Below are 22822 nucleotides of genomic sequence, written 5' to 3'. Positions count from 1 at the left end.
CAGACTGTGACAAGCAATGAAAAAGATTTTATACAACAACCAGCAATGACCAGCTCAGTGGCTGGACCAAGAAGACGCTCCAAAGCACTTCCTAAAGCCAACCTTGAACCAGGAAAAGGGTCATGGTCACCGTTTGGTGGTCTGCTGCCAGTCTGATCCACCACAGCTTTCTGAATCTCAGCAAAACCATTACACCTGAGAGGTATGCTCAGCAAATCAATGACTCATCAAACTGTAATGACTGCAGCTGCTGCTACTAAGTCACTTCAGTCGTGTCCAACTCTGTGCCACCCCACAGACGGCAGCCCACCAGGCTCCCCTGTCCCTGGGACTCCCCAGGCAAGAACACTGGAGTGGGTTGCCATTTCCTTCTCCAATGCAGGAAAGTGTAAAGCGAAAGCAAAGTCACTCAGTCATGTCCGACTCCTAGCGACCCCATGGACTGCAGCCTACCAGGCTCCTCTGTCCATGGGATTCTCCAGGCAAGAGTACTGGAGTGGGTTGCCAGTGCCTTCTCCCAATGCCTGCACCAGGCACTGGTCAACTGAATGGGCCCAATTCTTCATGACAATGCCCGACCGAACACTGCACAACAAATGCTTCAAAAGTCGAATGAATTGTTCTACAAGGTTGGCCTTATCTACCATATTCACCTGACCTCTTGCCAACCAGTACCACTCCTTCAAGCCATCTCAGCAACTTTTTGCAGGGAAAATGTTTCCACAACAAGTAGGACGCAGAAAACGCCTTCCACAAGTTTGCTGAATCCCAAAGCACAGATATTTATGCTAAAGGAATAAACAAACTTATTTCTCATTGGCAAAAATGTGTTGATTATAATGGTTCCCATTGTGATTAATAAAGATATGTCTGAACCTAATTATAATGATTTAAAATTCAGGGACTGAAACCACAATTACTGTTGTACCAGCCTAATAACTTGTTTGTTCGAAAAACTTTAAACAACACAGAGAAATACAAGAAACAAAAAATGAAATTCCATTCTAAAAATTCCATTCCTTAGGGAGAACTATCAATTAGTTTGTGATCTTCAGTTCATACATTTTCCTATGAATACACACATACATGTATACTTTTACATGAGTGGAATCACATAATACAGACTAATTACTCCCTTTACTTCACACTCCCCAGAAAAAAATAACTGCAATGTTAACAACGGATGTATCCTTCCTTACCCTTCTCCAGGCTCTACATTACTTTAAAGTGAAGTCGCTCAGTCGTGTCAGGCTCTTTGTCGGACTGTAGCCCACCAGGCCCCTCTGTCCACGGGATTCTCCAGAAAGGAATACTGGAGTGCGTTGCCATTTCCTTCTCCAGGGAATCTTCCCGATCCAGGGAACATCACTTTAATAATCACCCCAAATAATGGCAACCCACTCCAATGTTCTTGTCTGGAGAATCCCATGGACAAAGGAGCCTGGCAGGCTACAGTTCACGGGGTTGCAAAGAGTCAGACACCACTGAGTGACGGAGCACTCATAAAACAACAATTCCAAAATAATTTTGAAAAAAAAATTAAAACACATGATTTTAAATGCACACTAACATATACGTACTTAATCTATACAGGGCTACCACATGAACAATGGCATAAAGATTCTTCTTACCTTGCTGGTTTGTGGTACTGGCAAAGAAAGTCAAATCTTTCATCAGGCACAGGTACTCTGCTCTCATTCGGATCAATAGTGCAAAATGGGAAGTTTTCTGCTGAAGCTTGACTATTGGTTAATACATTGAAGAAGGTAGATTTCCTAAAAGGAATAAAAACAACTTCAATCAATTTTTAGGCTAACATAGAAAAATTTATCCTACTCTAATTTCAATGCTCAAATAAAATCCATGAGGGTTATAAAAACAATCTGGGGAAAAGAGGGAGATACATTTATACTAACAGAAATGAATTAAATTTACAACGGTGCAGCTCATGATTTACAACTAAGTTATGCTCCTATCTCAGTCTATTTAGAATGTGAAAAACATTTCCCCAAAGAATCTTTGTTATAAATAACTAGTTTCACATCATACCACAAAGCCTATATATTTCATTCCTAAAGTTGCTGGAACACCAGTATCATTTCACCTTATCTAGTATAATTTCCTCTGGCATAAATGTAGCGAGGTATGTATTTAGTTAGGTCAATTACTTTCCAAGCATTCTGAATTGGGAAACAGATGCTAACTGCCTAGTAGGAAATAAAAGTTTGGAGCTCAGACTCCCTTCTACTTGTTAATGCATAAAGATTACTGGTAGTCTAGAACTGTGATCTGTGGATTATGAAGGTAAAAATGTGAATTTTTTCCAAAATACAACTTTAATCAAGAAAAAAGCTAATAATAAATAACAGACACTCAGAGAATGCCAACTTGTACTACTATTCTTTTTTCCAAACACTTCTTTAAGGTAAAAATGTCTATTAGATGAGATCTAACCCTATACTCATCAGTAGTTTATACTTGTTACAGTTAGTTCATATGACTGAACTTTTAAATCAGAGAACCACTTTTTTTTTTTAACCTCTGAGACCCTTTTAAAATAGTAATGAACAAAAGGCAACGTGGGAGACTCACCAAAATACTACTGGTGAGAAGTACAATTCTCACCAGTACTACTATTGGTGAGAAGGCAATGATATATTAACTTGTACCTGCCCATCGGTCTTTAAAATACAGCTCTTATATCCCATTCAAACTAAATATTTTGGATTAAAGTAGAGAAGTTTCCCAAAACAGCCATTTAAATCATTACTGGTTACTTAGAGCATCACTGGTCAAATCTGCTTGCCTATAATAACAGACTCAGCTGAGAATTTAAAGGCATGCACCACCAGTCCTCTTTCCAGATTTGGTATAGATTACTAGAATAATCTACAAGTTCATATTTATCAAAAAAGTAACTAAAGGGAATTCCCTGGCAGTCCTGTAGTTAGAATTCTGCACTTTCACTGCTGAGGGCATGGATTTGATCGCTGGGCAGGGAACTAAGATCTGCAAGCTGTGCGGTGCAGCCAAAAAATAAAAAATAAATAAAAGGTATTGTATACCTGCAGTAAGAATATAGCAAAATAATGGTACAATAAAAATATTTTAACCAAAATTTAAATATATTAATTAATCCACTTATAAGACATTTGTGCCTTTCTTGGAGGACAAAAAAAAAATGCAGCTGTATTTCTGGATACCGTAGATAAAAAACTGCTGCTTGTTGCTATTACCACAGGTTCAGTAACTGCAATATAAAAAGGCCATAGGGAGTTCATGGAGTTGTTTTCAAATTTATTGGTATTATTATCTATTGCATTTTGACTGCCTACCTGGACAAAAATATGTCTCATAATAAAGAAATAAAATTAAAACATATTATATAACAAAAACGTAGAAAAGAAAGTCCCAGTATCTTTTAGGCCAAAAGAATTCTTACATGCATCAACTAAACTTGGAAGACAGCTCCATTTTCACAGATCACCTCCTCTCGGCCAGGATTTTAAATTTCACAAAGCCCAAGTCATCTATATTTTCCAATAGCTTTGTAAGTACAAAAAAAAGAAAAAGAAATTTTCTAAGGATTATTAGTATAGGCTTTGGTGGCAAGCTAAGACATTTTGATCAATTCAAATCTATTAAAGAAAAGCCTTGCAAAAGCAAAGAATTTTAAAGTTTTGGCTTAAATTAGAATCGTAAAGCCTATAAGACTTTTTGGTGAAATAAGGACTTTACACACACACACATGCACACACACATGCACACACACATTCAGATCCCTTAAGGTTATTATTGAAGCTTGGAGGTATAGGAAAGGTTCAAAATTGTAGGGATCTCTAATGCAAGAAGAGGTTTACCTAAATATTACTTCAGCAATGAAAGGAAACATTATTTCTTTTTTCATAAGAGGAGCTAGACTTAACGTATGCTTCCTCCATTTAAAATCTATTTTATATCTGAAGCTATATACTTTACTGTAATAGGTAAATCTGACTGAATATGTTTAATCTAAAATCTTACGCAAAATTATATTATGTATAGGGAAGTTAGGATACCAATGTAAACTCCATTATTCTGAATTAACTATTTATAAAATACACATCCAAAAGCATGGAAAACGTAGAATTTTTTTGAAATGTTTTTAATTTATATTAATATTTATATTAATTAATTTATATTAAGTATATAAATATATATTATATATTATATAAATATAATTTATATTATCATAAAAGATATAACTAAACTGTTAAAAAGTATCTACCTATTAGATACAGAAATAAAAATGACAGAAATAAATACCAATGTGTGTATACATGGTTAGTAAAATATCACCAGTAATAAATCATGCTGCTATTACACAGGCCCTCAATATAACACAATGAGAAAAGCACTTCACCTCCATACTGTTCTTTCCAAAAGTCCATAGCATGATTCCTGATATCAAAATATAAAACTACAGTAATCCAAATAGTGTGGAACTGGCATAAAGACAGACACATACACTAGTGGAACAGAATAGAGACCCCAGATATACAGCCTTCCATATACAGTCAAATAATCTTTAAACAAGGGTATCAAGAAAGAGGAAAAGACAGTCTCTTCAATAAATGATGCTGAGGAAACTGGACAGCCATATGCAAAGGAATGAAGACCCTTATATACAAAAATTAACTCAAAATGGATTATAGACCTAAACCTAAAACTATGAAACTTACAGAAGGAAATGTACAGAAAAAGCTTTGTGACGTTGCATTTGGCAATTATTTCTGAGATATGACACCAAAAGTACAGGCAACAAAAGCAAAATTAGGGGAAAAAAATGAGACTATATCAAAGCAAAGGACCTCAACAGACATTTCTCCAAAAGAAGATAAACAAATGGCCAAGAAACATGTGAAAAGATGCTCAACATCACCTATCATCAGGAAAATGCAAATCAAAACCACAATGAGGCATCACCTCACACCCAACTGAATGGTCACTATCAAAAAAAAACAGAAAATAAGACTTCCCCTGGCAGTCCACTGGTTAGGAATCCACCTGTCAATGCAGGGGACACAAGCTTGACCTCTGGTGGAAGATTCCACATGCCATGGGGCAGCTGAGGCCGTGTGCCACAACCACTGATGCCCAGGCACCCTAGAGCCCCTTCTATACCACAAGAGAAGCTACCACAATGAGAAGCCCACGCACAGCAAATAAAGAGCAGCCTCAGCTCGCTGCAGCTGGAGAAGACCCACAAGTACCAACCAAGCCCCAGTGCAGCCAAAAATAAATTAAAAAAGAAAACAGTAAGTGTTGGCCAAGATACAGAGAAACTGGTACCATCCTGGTAGAATGTAAAATGGCGCAACTGCTATGCACACCAGTATGCAGATTCCTCAAAAAAATTAAAAAATTAAATTACCACGTGACCCAACAGCTTCACTTCAGGGTATTTACCCAGAATAATTATAAGCAGGATCTAAAGTGATATTTACAGACTCATGTTCACTGCAGCGTTATTCACAATAACCAAAAGGTGGAAGGAACCCTAACGTCTACTGACAGAGAAATGAACAAAGAAAAAGATCACAGCACGAGAAAACATTAAAATGGAATTGAGGGTCATTATACAAAATACCTGATCGGCACTTTTCAAAACTAAATGAAAATTGTTGTGACCTTTAAAAGATCCATACTGGAAAAGAAAAAGGACATTAGTGGGAAAACTGGTGAAATCCAAATAAAGTATATAGTTAATAGTAAATAAATAAGAAAAAATCTATCTGAATTATATGAAGATATGGCAACAATGACCAGAATTCTGAAAAAGAACCTATGAAAATTAAAAGACTTAAAAGAAAGTAGATTAGGAAGTACTTTTAAGGCATACAATTACTGTTGATAACAGGAAAAAGTGAGTAGGAGGGCATATCTGTTGTCCAAAAGATTATTTTAAACATATTAAAAAAGAAAGCAAATAATTCCCAGTCTCAAATTTCCATAGACAAGCAGGTATCCTGGAATACTGACAGAAATAATAAGAGTTAAGTTCATTTAAATTGGGGAAATTTGCTTCCCCTTCTATTTATAGAACTGCTCTCCTGCCACAATCAACTAGGAAATCAGACAAAACATATGAAATAACAGTTTTCAAACAGTGGACAATATACCACACAGGACTGTGTTCCCTGCAAGAACAGCAAATGAACTAAGCTCTGAAACTGTCCTAGCTTACTGCCCAGAGGTAGTTTCAAAGCCACAGCACAGGAAGGGGGAACCAAAGGAACTTGGCAGTCGTGCCAAGTTAAAGAGACTGAGACGAGTTTTGAGAAGGCCAAAGCAGCTAGAATTTATAGGACAGTGCACTAGAAAGGAAGCTGCTGCACAGAGAGAGGGCTCTGGAGATCAGCAGAAGGCATCTGCAAGAATAAGGCTGAGTAACATTGTTCATGAGTAAGGTCAGTGTCCACAGGCCAGGGGAAAATACCCAAGAGCAGCACAGCGAGCAATTCTCAGGTTCACACAGAGCTTAGAATAGTTCACATCCCTACCAGCTAGAACAGACAGAGATATAATAATGTAAGGGGGCTTGGGTAGAGTCCTCAAAGCCACATCTTAGTATAAGAGCTAAAGTAGCACCACAGCAAAAAATACTATGAACCTATCTTAAGAAAATATAATAAAAAGTCTCAAAAAAATCAAAAACTAAATGTGAGAACAAAGTCCAACACTCATTAAAGGGCTACTATAATTTTCAGCAAGCAACATAAAATCCAGCATCTAGAATCCAATAAAAAGTAAGAGGAATGCAAAGAAGCAGGAAAATAAAACATCAAAATCAGGATAAAAGTCAACAAACATAAACAAACCCAGTAATGATAGAGATGATGGTATTAGCAGACGAGGACCTTAATTAAGGTAAATGTTATAGATATTTTTAAAAATTTCTGAAGGATATAAAGGTAAATATGAAGACAATGAGGAATTAAATTAAAAGCTACCCAGGCAGGACTATGGTATAAAAAATATAATATCTAAAAAAATGAAATTGAAATGATACTAACTGCACAATAGACACTGCAGAAAAGATCAGTGAACATGAAGACAGAGCAACAGAAACCATCAAATGAAGCACAGAGGGGAAAACTGGACAAAAAAATAACCACAGCTTCAGTAGAATACTAATGAGAGGATTAACTAACATATAATAAGAATCATAGAAGGAGAAGAAAGGAAACAGGGAGAAGGGGAGGGAAAAGCATTTGAAGAAATACTGGCCAAATATTTTACAAAGTTAATGAAAATCATAAACTCACAAACCTAAAAATCTCAACATATCCCAAGCAAAAGAGGCATAAGAAAAACCATAACAATGCATATGAAAATCAAATTTCTGAAAACTAGTATATAAAAAGGAAATTTTAAAGAAAGTTATAGGGGGACAAAACACATTATGTACAGAAAAACCATGAAAACAATGACAACAGACTTCTCATTAGAAAGCTGAAGAACATGGAAGATACCCTCAATGTGCTGGAAGAAAAACTGTTCCTAGAATTGCCAACAAAAATCTTTCCGAAATGAAGGCATAGTAAGCACATGAAAAGATGCTCAACATTAATAGGAATCAAGGAAATGCAATTCAAAACCACAATGAGATACCACCTCATGCTTTGGCTATAATCAAAAAGATGGTAACAATCAATGATACCAAAATAACAAATGCTGAAACTAAGACATGAAGAAAAAAGAACCCTTGTACACTGTTGGTGGGGAGGTGTAACTACTGTGGAAAACAATATGGAGGTTCCTCAAAAAACTCAAACTAGGGACTTTCCTGGTGGTCCAGTGGTTAAGAATCTGCCTTGTAAAAGCAAGGGACCTGGGTTTGATCCCTGGTTGGGGAAGTACGATCCCAAAGGCCACAAAGTAACTAAGTCTGCATGCTGCAACTATTGAGCCTGTGCACTCAGAAGCCAGCACACCACAGCCAGAGAGTCTGTGCACCACAATGAAAGATCTCGAATGACACAATGAAAATCCCACATGCCGCAGCGAAGACCTGACACAGCCAAATAAATAAAGTATTAAAAAAAAAAACTATAACTACCATATGATCCAGCAATTCCACTCCTTGGGTACATACCCAAAGAAAATGAAAACACTAATTCAAAAAGATACATGCACCTCAATGTTCAAAGCACCATTATTTACAACAGCCAAGATATGGAAGCACACTGTGTCCACCAACAGATAAAGAGATAAAGATGATGTCTCTCTCTCACACACACACACACACACACACACACACACACACACACACACAGAGGAATATTACTCAGCCATAAAAAGGAAAGGGAGGGAGGGAAGGAAGAGAGAAACAAAGAGAAAGGAAAAAAGAAAGTTTTTGCCATTTACAACAATACAGATGGCCCTGGAGAGTATTATGCTTAGTGAAATAAGTCAGGCAGAGAAAAGATAAATACTTTTATCTTTTATGTTATCATGTCATATATGTATGTTATCATTTATATATGGAGTTTAAAAAACAAACCAGTGAATGTAACAAAAAAGAAACAAACTCACAGATGAAGATGATGAGGAATGCAAAAAATATGAAAACTCTCAGAACAACTGTATAAATATCTGAAGTGAAATGAAACCGAAATGAAGATATAGAGAACAAAACAGTGGTTATCAGTGGGGAAAGGAAAGGGGATAACAATAAGACAAGAGCAGGGGAGTAAGGTATATACAAACTACTATGCATAAAATAAGCCAAAAGGATATAGTATTCAGCACAGGGGATAGAGCCAATATCTTATAATAACTATAAATGAAGTATAATCGACCAAAATCTTGAATCACTAGGTTACACACCTCGAATTAAGGTAATATTATAAATCAACCATACCTTAATTTTCAAAGTGCTTAATAAAGGTAATAACAAGCATTGGTGAGAATGTGAAGAAAGTAGACCCTACGTACATTGCTGACAGGAATACAGAATTACGGGCTCGCTTTGGAAAATAGTTTGGCAGTTCCTCAAATAGTTAAATACACAGTCACATACAACCTAGAAATTCCACTCTTAAGTATACACTCTAGAGCGATGAAAACATATGTCACACATAAATTTGTTTATTCCAAAGCTGGAGCAGAGAAAGTACAAATAAGCCTGGAACACAATGTGGAGCCAGAAAGCAGAAGATACTGAAAAAATAGAGGACACGTCAAAAGGTGTACTTGCGAAGGGCAAGGCGCCTGCTGCCACACACGGGCAGGGTGAGCGGCACAACAGCAGCAGCAGTAACCCATCACAACCGACAGAGCAGAAACGGGCCCTGAGGCAAGCGAGTCGTAAGCGACAGAAGAAGGGGAGGCGCTTCTTTACAACAGAATTCTATGCACCAGGATTTCCACTGTTCCTTCTGTAAACATATAAATACAGAAGGAACAGTAGAAATGTTTAAATCACCACTTGGTAAACACCACAATAATAACTATTTCAAACAAGAACCATTAATACATGCCATAATTGGGAGGCAAAAGTATGAGAAACACAATATTTACGTAATTTCAAAGCATCTTCCTACAACATATATTTATTAATTGTAATGGGAAATACAGAAAACCTTTCAGTGCAAGAATCCTGTCAGACATCTCCTTAGATAACTGATCAAAGTTAATTAACATCACTAGTATTAGGACAAACCAACATTATATGCTTCCTGATGTAATGTACTTAGAAGCATATGTCAATTCTGCATCCAAAAGTATGAATTTTACCACAGGAAATATTAGAGAAACCTCAAGGTTTAAGGGCCTAAAGTAAATGGCCACCACTCCCCAAAAGTGTCAAGGATGTAAAGAAACAAAGTGATAAACTGTTTCAGATTAAAGGAAACTAAGGACACAGCTACTGTTAAATGCAACATATAGGTAACCCTGGACTAGATTCCACCCAAAAATGAATATTAGTAAGAAAATTGGTAAATCAATTTCCTAATTTTTATGACTATACCGTATTAACAGTTGGAGAATGTAAACAGACCTCATATAGGAATTTTTTTTTAAACTAGTTTTGCAAGCGTAAAATTTTTAAATTGTGAAACTTCTTGAAAAAAACAATTTTTATTTAACCTTAAGCAGAGTCACACAGACTGGGAAGACGTAGTTCTAATACATATCCAACAAGGAATCCATATCCAGAATAAACAACATCTAATCATTACAAAAAAAAAAAGAAAAAAGAAAAAAATCCTTCACAGAAGATGACCAATAAACATTTTAAAAGATGCTCAAAATCATTAGCTATCAAAGAGATGCAAAACAATCATGACATACTATACCTGAAGTATGACCAAAATGAAAAAGAATGATAATACCAAGTGCCAGTGAGGATGCAGAACAATTAGATATTCTACAATACCAGCACTATAAGTTAGAATAATATTAAATAATTTGGAAAACTACGTGGCAGTATCTACTTAGAGCTATTTAACTAGTAGGGGTGGGAAGTTTGGAGAAGAGGCAGGGTAAGTGGGTAAGTGCACCCATTCACACAACAGAAATGAGTTCTTAGATCTACGCACCAAAAGATATGTACATGAAAGTTCAAATCACCTTAGTCCATAATAGGCAAAAACTGGAAACAACCCAAGTGCCCGTCGCAGCAACCTGGGTAAATATCCTGTATATTCTCTCAGGTATAACGTTGGCTTATAAAAAGTGTCAGAGTGCGTAATGTGTGATTCCATCTCTATCAGGCAAACTAACCAACATGGTGATATAAGCTGGCATGTGGTTATCTAGGAAAGACAGTACTGACTGAGAAGGGGCACAGGCAAGTCTTCTGTGGCACTGGATTTCTTCTAGATCTTGATGTGGGTACTGGGTACATGTGTGAATTAAAACGTAAAAACCTGATATGCACATTTAAAGTTTTCACATTTTATTGTATATGTTATACCTCAATGTAAAAAACAAAAACAAAAAAATCACTTGGGCAAAATAAAACAAAAAGATTCACTATAGATAATGCTCTGACAAAAAGCCCACTTAAGAAGCCTCTGGAATAATTCAGTGGCAATGAAGATGTGAAAAAAAACAGATCAGAGAGAGACTCGGGTACCAGGTCTACAGAAAAATACAGCTGAGGAGAAAGGATGCAAAGATAAATATCGCAAGTATCTGGGCGGAAAGCAGTATTACCACACAAGATAGGGAATATAACAGCAGGACTATAGAAAAGAGAACCAACAGATGATTAAAATCAGGAGAGGATGAGACTAACCAGGGAGAAAGGATGAGAGAGAAGACAGCCAAGGCAGGAATCAACTATTAAGAGCGCAAACAGAGGAAGCGTAGCAACCACAAGAGACTGCAGAAGAGCAAGACAGGTGGAGAGTTACAAACAGGGCCAAATAGGGCAGAGAAGTTAAAGACAAAACATGAGCACCAGCTTTCAGATCACTGCTGCATTTTGCTATAGTCTTTGTCAAAACCAAACATTTTTAAAAGGCCTTAAATTGACCTAAAAAAAAAAGTTAAAGTACACAATTTGTGATTTCCCTGTACCTTCATTTCCAAATTAGTTTCAAACTAGTTCATGCAAGCAATCTGCAAAAACAATTAAGTCATAAGTGGAAGATACTGTTAAGAATTTTTAACTATAAAAGAAAAATATAACCTATTCCAAGGATAGAATACACATAATTGGTTATTTCTTATATATAATGTATATATAATAAAACACTACTCTGTATGAAGTTAGTGGCTTTTCTGTATACAAAATTTTTAATAATCAAATACTGGAAAAAAAATCTGGCCAGCATGAAAAATAAACATATGCATAAAGAGCAAGTTATAAATTGAACACTAAGAGAATAACCTTCCACCAGTGAGCTTCTTGAAGCAATCAAGAATAGAGCCTCAGGCTTCCCTTGTGGTCCTGTGGTTAAGAATCTGTGTTGCAATGCAGGGGACACTGGTTCAATCCCTGGTCTGAGAAGATCCCACATGCCTTGGGGCAACTAATAAGCCCATGTGCCACCAACTACTGAACCCACTCGCTGCAACTACTAAAGGCCACAAGCCTTACAGCGCATGCTTGGCAACAAGAGCAACCACTGCAAAGAGAAACCACACACTGCAGCTAAAGTGGCCCCAGCTGGCTGCAACAAGAGAAAGCCCATGCACGGCAATGAAGACCCAGAGCAGCCAATAGATAAACAAGAAACAAAATACATATTTTTTAAAAAAGGAATGGAGCTTCTTCAGTAAGAACAAGAAGCAAAGAATCAGCCAGAAAGACCTCTCCAGGAAACAAATGGGTGTCATACAAAACTATACTGGAGAAATAACAGAATGCAGCAAATTAAAGATGGCCACACATTCTTTGCCACTCCTCCCACCAAGAAACTGGTCTATTTCCCTTCCCTCCTTGTCTCTGGGCTGGAGTCATGACTTGTTTTAACTAAAAGAAATAGGTGGAAGCATGTTGTACCACCGACACATCTTCTCTCTCTTGGGAGCTAGCCACCATGCTATAAAAAAAGTTTGGAGATAACCTGGAGAGACAGAAGCCAAGCAAAGGAAGGCAGAAATGACCCAGACTTCCAGCCAAACCTGATAAGGCCCCAGCCCTGTCGGTATGGCCACTTGAACCCTCCAATCCTGACTGGCCACCAGCTGAACGCAGGCACATATAGGATCTGAAGTGAGACTAGTAGCAAACTCTCCCAACTAAGCTACAGAACCAGGAGAAATAATAAATAGTCATTGTCTTAAACTACAAGCTTTTGGAATGGTTTGTTACGTAAAACTAGATAACTAAAACACTGAACATAATTACTCTGCAATTTTTTTTAAGCATTCCCTACGGTGTTTTCCTCAACAACAGTACATAGCTTTGAAAGAAATCTGTAGTTGGTCTCTGGCGAATTGGAAAACAGCAAGTCGTAGGAACAACCAAAGGACATTCCCAGAAGTATCAACTAAGCAAGACAAATAGTCCCCTAAGGCAGCTGTGCATGCTGGAACAGAGTGTACAGTGGTCCCCCAATTTTCATTCTCTCCTCCTTTCACAGTAACAGATTTTTTAACTGATCATCTGTCCATCAAAATAAAGACTACATTTCCTAGCCTTCCCTGAAAAATTCTTATGACTAAATCTGGACAAAGGAATGTACGGTGTGACAGCTTACAGGAAAAAAAGTCCACAACAGACTGCAGGGCAAGTCATTTGGCCCTTTGACCTTCTGGATAACCAGCTGTCTGGAATTCACAACACTTTGGATGATGAGAACGAAAGGCCACTCCCTTAGGATTGCCAAGGCACAAAGTGAAAGGAGCTGGGGTTTCTAAGACTCATACAGCGAAATCAATATACCAACCCATGACTGCTAAATTTATTTTTACATAAAAAAGAAATTTCTGTTTAGGCCGTAGTTTTGGGGGGGTTTTCTGACACCTGCAACTGAAACTAACCACATCTCACGCAGTGACAGCATCAAGAAGAGCTGTCTCATGACGGAGTATCAAATTGCAGTTTCTCAAGCAAAGACAATATAATGCAGCAAGGACAGTCTTTTCAACAAACAGTGATGGAACAACTGGACATCCATATGCCAAAAAAAAAAAAGAATCTAGATACAGACATTACACCAGTCACAAAAATTAACTCAAATGGATCACAGACCTAAATGTAAATGCAAAACTAAAAAACTCCTAGAAGAAGTGAAGTTGCTCAGTCGCTTCCAATTCTTTGTGACCCCATGGACTCTATAGTGGAGAATGGACTCTATAGAGTCCATGGACTCTACAGTCCATGGAATTCTCCAGGCCAGAACATTGGAGTGGGTAGCCTTTCCCTTCTCCAGGGTATCTTCCCAACCCAGGGATCGAACCCAGGTCTCCTGCATTGCAGGTGGATTATTTACCAGCTGAGCCACAAGGGAAGCCCAAAACTCCTAGAAGATACGGAAAAACTCAGATGACTTAGGGTATGGCAATGACTTTTCAGTACAATACCAAAGGCATGACCCAAGAAAGAAATAGTAAGGTTTGCAACCCCATGGACTATAGCTTGCCAGGTTCCTTTATCCATGGGATTTCCTGGGCAAGAATGTTGGAGTGGGTTGCCATTTCCTTCTCCAAAGGATTGTCCCAACCCAGAGATTGAACACGTGTCTCCTTCACTGGCAGGCAGATTCTTTACCACTGCACCACCTGGGAAGCCCAATAAAAAGGTAAACTTATTTAAAATGAAAAATTTCTGCTCTGCAAATGCAACATCAAGAGAATGAGAAGACAAGCCACAAACTGGAAGAAAATACTTGCAAAACACATATTTGATAAAGCAGTTATCCAAAATATAAAGAACTCTTAAAACTCAGTAATAAGAAAACAAACTAATTAAAAAATGGGCCAAGACCTTGACAATCATCTCACCATAGAAGATATTCATATGGCAAATAAGTGTAAGAAAAGATACTTCACAATGTCATCAAGGAAATGCAAATTAATAATGGAATACCACTACACCTATTAGAATGGCCAAAATCCAGAACACTGACAGCACCAAATGCTGGCAAAAATACGGAGCAAAAGGAACTCTCACTCATTGCTGGTGAAAATATAAAATGATACAGCCACTTCAGAAGCTTCTTATAAAACTAAAAACATACTCCTGCCATACAATCCAGCAATCATATTCCTTGGTTCAAATGAGTTGAAAATTAATGTCCACACAAAACCTACAGGTGGATATTTATAATAAGTAGTTTTATTCATAACTGCCAAAATTTGGAAGCAACCAAGATGTCCTTAAGTCAGTGAATGGATAAAAAAAAACTATGGTACATCCAGACGATGAAATACTATTCAGCGCTAAAAAGAAATGAGCTATTTAAGCCAGGAAAAGACACAGAAGAAACAAATACATATTATTAAGTAAAAGAAGCCAATCTGAAAAGGCTACATACTGCTCGATCCCAATTTCATTCTAAAAAGACCAAAGTATGGAAACAGCGAAAAGATTAGTGGTTGAGCAGGGTTCATAAACAGGCAGAGCACAGAGGATTTTTGGGGTAGTGAAACAACTCTGTGCGATACTATAACGGTGGACAAAGGTCTTTATACATTTGTCTAAATCCATAGAAGGTAAAGTACCAAGAGTGTACCCTACAGTAAATTATGGACATTGGGTGATGTATCAATGAGGTTCATCAATGGTAACAAATGTGCTACTCTGGTGTGGGATGTTGATAAGAGGGGACGGACATGCATGTATATGGGCAGGAGGTATACGGGAAATCTGTGTCCTTCCCTCAAAGCTGCTGTGAGCCTAAAAACAAAACAAACAAGCAAGCAAGCAAAAAACCTTTAAAAAAAAGTGTCAGTAGTGTCCCCCAACATCCTCCAAGCCTTATACCTGCAATGATATACTTGCCCAAGAAGAGCTCATTTATAAAGGGTCATTCAGGTAAGAAAAAGCAGACCAAATCTGGAAATTAAATTTCCATATTTTTGTTTTAGTATTCTTTCCACTTCATTTCACTAAAAGTGGCCATCAAAACACGTCCCCTTATCACTAAACGTACACATGGCATCAAGGGCAGAAAAACTACCCCATTCACAAACAATTACTGAGTGCCTACTAAGTTCCTGGGCTTCCCGAGTAGCTCAGTTAGTAAAGAATCTGCCTGCAATGCAGGAGACCCAGATTCGATCCCTGGGTCGGGAAGAACCTCTAGAGAAGGAAATGGCAACCCACTCCAGACTTTTGCCTGGAGAACTCCATAGACAGAGGAGTCTGGCGGGCTACAGCCCATGGGGTTGCAGAGAGTCAGACACAACTGTATGACTAACTTTCACTTTCTTTTTCACTGTCACTAAGTTCCTAACACCAGTCTGAGCTGCTGTTGCCGCTAAGTCATTTCACGTCCGACTCTGTGCGACCCCATAGACGGCAGCCCACCAGGCTCCCATCCCTGGGATTCTCCAGGCAAGAACACTGGAGTGGGTTGCCACTGCCTTCTCCAATGCATGAAAGTGAAAAGTGAAAGTGAAGTCGCTCAGTTGTCTCCGACTCTTTGCGACCCCATGGACTGCAGCCCACCAGGCTCCTCCGCCCATGGGAGTTTCCAGGCAAGAGTACTGGAGTGGGGTGCCATTTCCTTCTCCGAACACCAGTCTAAGTGCTAGAAATAATAACAATGAACAAGAACAAGGCTATCCTTGCCTTCATGGAATTTAAAGTATAATGGGAAGAGGGTGGGGGCATCAAACATTGATTAAATTAGATAATATATATAATGTGCCCAATGATAGGCATATAGCAAATAAGTGTTCAAATAAGTATCAGCTATTGTTACCTATAAATATTACCTCTATATTTTTAGGTAATCAGCCTTATGGTTACTAAAAAGCAAACCTTTTTATTCATCCAGTTCTCTAAAAACCAAGAGATTCTTCAGATGGTTTCTGCACTGTGCTTAGGCGCTCAGTCGTGTCCGACTCTGCGACCTGATGGACTGTAGCCCACGAGGCTGCTCTGTCCATGGGGTTTCTCCAGGCAAGAATACTGGAGTGGGTTGCCATGCCCTCCTCCATCGGTTTCTATACTTAAGGTCCTTATTTTTTAACTGTTCCCTCTCCCCAATCCATTTCTTGTGAGCCTATCCAGAGGAAGACAGGCTCAGTCAGATTTCCCTACACAGGAACCGGCATTCCTCTGGAGAGGTAGCAGGTGATGAGAAACACCCAGAGGTCCATACCTCTGGTCCATACTCAGAGGTTCATATGGCTGGGTTCCATGCAGACCCACCTCCGCCAGGCTATCCAAGCTCCTGTCCTTACTGAGGCTTGGCCATTCAGCTTCCTCTTCAATGCTTTTCTTCCAGTGTCTTTTTCTTGCTTAAAACAACAAGAATTTGTGCTGTTTACGAAGAACCCTAACTGATACAGTTAGGCAATGTAAGATCATTCTATAAAAAGGAGTGTTCATAGCCAAACACAATTGCCAAAACTCATCAAACTGCATTATTAAAATGAGTGAATTTATTGTTTATGAAGTATACGTCAACAAAACTGGAGAAGTCTTTAAAAGGATAAATAACACATTTAATAAAATATTTTAGGTTATTTTCATATATATTGACATTATGCTCTATGCTAAAAAACTCATTTAGGAAATACTTTTTAAGATGGCCCATTTTATGGGCCAAAGAACTAAATAGACATTTCTCCAAAGAAGACATACGGATGGCTAACAAACACATGAAAAGATGCTCAACATCACTCATTATTAGAGAAATGCAAATCAAAACCACAATGAGGTACCACTTCACACCAGTCAGAATGGCTGCGATCCAAAATTCTGCAAGCAATAAATGCTGGAGAGGGTGTGGAGAAAAGGGAACCCTCCTACACTGTTGGTGGGAATGCAAACTAGTACAGCCACTATGGAGAACAGTGTGGACATTCCTTAAAAAATTGCAAATAGAACTACCTTATGACCCAGCAATCCCACTGCTGGGCATACACACCGAGGAAACCAGAATTGAAAGAGACACATGTACCCCAATGTTCATCGCAGCACTGTTTATAATAGCCAGGACATGGAAACAACCTAGATGTCCATCAGCAGATGAATGGATAAGAAAGCTGTGGTACATATACACAATGGAGTATTACTCAGCCGTTAAAAAGAATTCATTTGAATCAGTTCTGTTGAGATGGATGAAACTGGAGCCGATTATACAGAGTGAAGTAAGCCAGAAAGAAAAACACCAATACAGTATACTAACACATATATATGGAATTTAGGAAGATGGCAATGACGACCCTGTATGCAAGACAGGGAAAGAGACACAGATGTGTATAACGGACTTTTGGACTCAGAGGGAGAGGGAGAGGGTGGGATGATTTGGGAGAATGCCATTCTAACATGTATACTATCATGTGAATTGAATCGCCAGTCTGTGTCTGACGCAGGATGCAGCATGCTTGGGGCTGGTGCATGGGGATGACCCAGAAAGATGTTATGGGGAGGGAGGTGGGAGGGGGGTTCATGTTTGGGAATGCATGTAAGAATTAAAGATTTTAAAATTTAAAAAAAAAATAATAATAATAATAAATAAATGCAAAAAATAAATAAATTTTAAAAAATAAATAAATAAAGATTTTGGCCAACCCAAAAAAAAAAAAAAAAAAAAAGATGGCCCATTTTAGGACTTCCCTGGCAGTCCAGTTGGTTAAGATCTATGCGCTTCCACTTCATGGGGTATGGGTTCAATCCCTGGTCACCAAACTAAGGTCCCACATGCCATGCAATGCAGCCAAAATAAAAGGGAAAAGTTTAAAGACAGCCATTTAAAGCGTTTCCACTAAAATCAAGCGGCATTGACTGCAATGATTCTAGAATAAGAGAAGTCTGTTAGTATCTAAAACCTATGTCTTGCTTACTAATGTAATAAAGCTCACAGCATACATAATGACCATACCTTGCTTTCAAATTTATTGACAGCACCCCTACAGTACTTTGCTTAATTATTTGTTTTGCTTATATTCCCACTCTCTATTTAGTCTTACTTTGCAAGCAGCCTATATCACAGCAGGAAACCCCCTCAAAATGCAAACCTCTCCAGCTCCAGTTGAAATTAGGACAGCCACACTTGTCATGTCTTACAAGAATTTCAGAACTGCCTCACTTGGTCACACCATGCTACATTCACTAGGCAATCTCTATGACAGGGGCTCCAAGGAACACATCAAAGAACACAGTTGTCCCACCTGCCAATCTTAAGCCTAACTCACATTCCAAAACATCTTCTGTCACCTTAACAAATCCATATTGGATTTGATACTCCTTAGTACACCCTAATCATTTCTGAGACATTTTTGTATTTTAAGGTTAGTAAAAGGTATTAAAATAGAAGGGCAAATAATGAAAAAATAGACTTTGAGCATCCAAGTTGCATGTGCATCAGTTCAGTTCAGTTCAGTCGGCTCAGTCGTGTCCAACTCTTTGTGATCCCATGAATCACAGCACGCCAGGCCTCCCTGTCCATCACCAACTCCCGGAGTTCACTCAGACTCATGTCCATCGAGTCAGTGATGACATCCAGCCATCTCATCCTCTGTCGTCCCCTTCTCCTCCTGCCCCCAATCCCTCCCAGCATCAGGGTCTTTTTCAATGAGTCAACTTTTCGCATGAGGTGGCCAAAGTACTGGAGTTTCAGCTTTAGCATCATTCCTTCCAAAGAAATCCCAGGGCTGATCTCCTTCAGAATGGACTGGTTGGATCTCCTTGCAGTCCAAGGGACTCTCAAGAGTCTTCTCCAACACCACAGTTCAAAAGCATCAATTCTTTGGCACTCAGCTTTCTTCACAGTCCAACTCTCACATCCATACATGACTACTGGAAAAACCATAGCCTTGACTAGATGGACCTTTGTTGGCAAAGTAATGTCTCTTCTTTTCAATATGCTATCTAGGTTGGTCATAACTTTTCTTCCAAGGAGTAAGCATCTTTTAATTTATACAAAAAAAACCCACAAATATCTCCTAATTACTGTCTCACTCGCAATAAATGATTCACTCTAATTTTAAACACTACAAAACTCAAACTTTTATTCCCACAACTTTCAGATTTAACCACTTTATAACAGATACCCTTTTATCGTACAATTTCCAATATTAAGTTCAAATTCATCACCTACTTTTCAAGTAAAAATTCAGTCATCTTATCCCTGATCTCCCCAAGAATCTAACCAAATTTATAATGTGGGTTTTTAAAACTATTTCCTAAAGTATCCTCCTGTATGGCCTTTGGTAACCAGCCTAGGTATCCTACATAGCCAACCAGCGAGAAAATGTAAACTACTCTGCTGCTGCTGCTGTTGTTAAGTCGCTTCAGTTGTGTCCGACTCTTAGCAACCCCATGGACTGCAGCCTACCAGGTTCCTCCACCCATGGGATTTTCCAGGCAAGAGTACTGGAGTAGGTTGCCATAAACTACTCTAATTCCACATAAATTCATAACTGTGTCTCCCAACAAGGTTTGAGGCAAACCAGTGCTGTTCTGGCTCAACTAGATGTTTCAATTCCCACAGATTCTTCCTCTGAGTTCAGCAAAACAAACAATGCAAGCTAACTCAAGTTTCAATACAGTATCTGTGTAGAAAACCAAAAATAAGATACATCTAAATGAAAACCTTGCTTTGCAACAGAGTAATATTCCAGTTTCCTGGCCTCTTCAATCTAAATTTCAGTTACCTCCAGAGCTCCCCTTTGTACCACAGGACCAAAATATTTACAAAAGGAAAATGTGAAAAGGCCAATATTCACCTACCCAACATTTGGTAATCCAACAATACCAATTTTCAAGGAGGTTCCAAATCTTCCAATGATTGGGGGTGGTTTAATTCCATCACCTCCCTTTTTGGGGGGCATCTGAAATGTCGAAACAAACATACATGTGAACAAAACATTTTACTATCCCCATTGACCAAAAACACATTTCATCACACAAAATATATTATTGAATAATAAAGAATAAACTGTACTGTATATGTTAATTCAAAACCAACACTTTATTTTTCAACAATATAAACAGAAAAGTTGTTAACAGATTTGATTATGATAGCTGTCAAAGCAGTCACCCCTGAGAAGTCCTAGAAAAACTGATCTAAATATATGTGGCGCCAGGGATTCCCTGGTGGCTTCACCTGCCAATGAAGGAGACACAGGTTAGATCCCTGATCTGAGAAGATCCCACATGGCGAGGCCCAACTAAGTCTGTGAGCCACAAATACTGAGCCTGAGCTCTAGAGCCCAAGAATCGCAACTACTGAGCCCACGTGTCCCAACTACTGCCTAGAGCTCCTGCTCTGCAAGGAGAGAAGCCACCGCAGTGAGAAGCAAGTACTTCACAACTAGAGAAAATCCAGAACAGCAAGGAAGACCCAGCACAGTCAAAACTAAATTTAAAATATGTAAGTAAAATAAAAATATGTGGCACCAGAAACAAAAAATAAACCTTAAGCTGCCAATCTTCCATTCAGACTGTTCACAAAACACTTTCTTAACCTGAGGTGTGGTTACATGAATGAAGGCATTTGGAAGCAGGAGCACAGATAAGAGTGTCAAAGAAAATCCATTTTAGAACCACTAGCAACCGAGTCACCTCCCACCAAACCATTCCCCCTTAATCTGGAACCTACTCTTTCCCATTTCGCACAGAAACACCACGTTTCACGTGAAAGAACACTCGCCAACATCAAGGTCTTTCCGACAAGTTTCTTCCACCTTTGGCACTGTAGGTACGAATCCTCAGACCACATAAGCAACGAACGGAATCTACCCTTTGATTACTCCTAGTCCTAAAGGGATCTCTAACCCTTTTTGTTTAAAGGTCGAAACTTTCTGAGTCCCTGACAATCTTGCTCCAAGTTTCTCCGCGCGGAACTGACCCCACTTCAGTACTGCAAACTGAACTTAAGAGGACTGCTAACCTCACGTTTTATAAGCTGGGAACTAAAACTGTCCCTATCTTCTGGCTCCAGCTGAACCTCCGCGCGCCACGCTGAGGCACCGCTCATAAAGTGATAGTCCAGCCTCTGATCCTTGACCCCGGAGGCCGAGGAATCTCCCTTCTAGGATCTTAACTCCCACCAGTTGCCAGCCAAACCCCAGATCTCAGAAGCACAGTTACATGGAGGAGACTCCAGTCCCCTGGCCTCCTACCGAGGGGTGGCCGGCCGCCCAGCCAAAGCGGAGCCCCTCCAAAAACCCTCCCCCTCTGGATGGGGCCACTGGCCACCCCCGCCTCGGTAGGAGGCTTTCCCCAGAACGTGCCGGGTGAGGCGTGGGCCGCTCTCGCGAGGCGCGGCCTAGTCCAACAACGCCTCATTCATCCACACGCTCCACGCCGCCGGCTGCCCTCGCCCCGTGCCGGCCACCCGGCCCTGGCCCGACGCCGGCCTCAGAGTAACGGTCGGAGGGTCGAAGACGCGGCTGGGGGCGCGCCCGCAGGCTCCCTGAGGACCTCACCGTGCTCGGGGCGCGCGATGACACGGGGTCCCAGCGGCAGCGGGAGATGGGTCCTACCGGCAACGGGAGGCGGGGAGGAAGGAGGAGAGAGCGCAGGCCCGGCCCCTCAGCCGAGCGGCACGCACGTCGGCGGCGGCGGCGGAACGGGCGGGCCGGGCGCCGGGCTGCACCTGCGCGCAGGCCGCGCGCCCCGCCGCGCCCCGCCCCGCCCCGCCCCGCGCGCGCGCCCGCCCGGCCCGTTGGTCCGGCCGCCTGGAGGCGGGAGAGAGTGGGAGGAGCCGCGCGGCACCAGGGCGGGCGGGAGCTAGAGATCCAGCCCGGCTCCCTGACCCCGCGGTACCCCCGAGAGGCGTCTTCCGCCCTCTCTACACGTGGGCGTCTCGGTCTGGGATCTCCGCTTCCTTCCCTGTGCGTGCTCTGCGTTGCCAGTACGCGCACATTTAAGCCGCCGGACCTCGAACCACCGTCGCCTGAGCGCCGGCCGGCAGACGGGTCGACTCAGGTCTAGTAATTAGCCGCGCCAGCCCTGCTTGGCTGCCAACTGAGTCATCGGGAACCATGGCCCCAGCTCGCCTTCTTTTTCTATAACACTTTACTCAATCTGATGATAAGAAGCTGGTAAACTTTCTTAAAGGAAAAAAAAGGACTAAAGGAAGCCTGTGATCTAAGGAATCCTTCGTTGCCTTAATTTATGTTCAGGAATTTTACAGGCACAGAATCCCTGGATGAGTTTAACACAGCCAATATTCACACACACACACACACACACACA

General features: G+C 40.0%; 1 protein-coding gene across 2 annotated transcripts in view; it reads right to left on the bottom strand.

Moving 5' to 3' along the window:
* The window catches only part of OLA1 (Obg like ATPase 1), a 167194-nt gene extending 144917 nt beyond the window's left edge, over nucleotides 1-22277 (bottom strand). The window contains exons 1-4 of one of the 2 annotated variants that reach the window (XM_069577183.1): nucleotides 22051-22262; nucleotides 20351-20451; nucleotides 3443-3546; nucleotides 1632-1775 (exon numbers count right to left, since the gene is read on the bottom strand). In XM_069577183.1, coding sequence (XP_069433284.1) covers nucleotides 1632-1775; nucleotides 3443-3444 — 146 coding nt within the window. In that variant the 5' untranslated portion in view covers nucleotides 3445-3546; nucleotides 20351-20451; nucleotides 22051-22262. Of the gene's footprint in view, nucleotides 1-1631; nucleotides 1776-3442; nucleotides 3547-20350; nucleotides 20452-22050 lie in introns of both variants that reach the window. The other variant, XM_069577184.2, reaches the window with a different exon arrangement.
* Nucleotides 22278-22822: the final 545 nt, after the last annotated feature.

The sequence above is a fragment of the Ovis canadensis genome, chromosome 2 (assembly GCF_042477335.2).
Source record: "Ovis canadensis isolate MfBH-ARS-UI-01 breed Bighorn chromosome 2, ARS-UI_OviCan_v2, whole genome shotgun sequence".
In the NCBI taxonomy this organism is placed as follows: domain Eukaryota; kingdom Metazoa; phylum Chordata; class Mammalia; order Artiodactyla; family Bovidae; genus Ovis; species Ovis canadensis.
The sequence above is the reverse complement of the archived record's forward strand: the minus strand, read 5'-3'. Positions and strand labels throughout refer to the sequence as shown.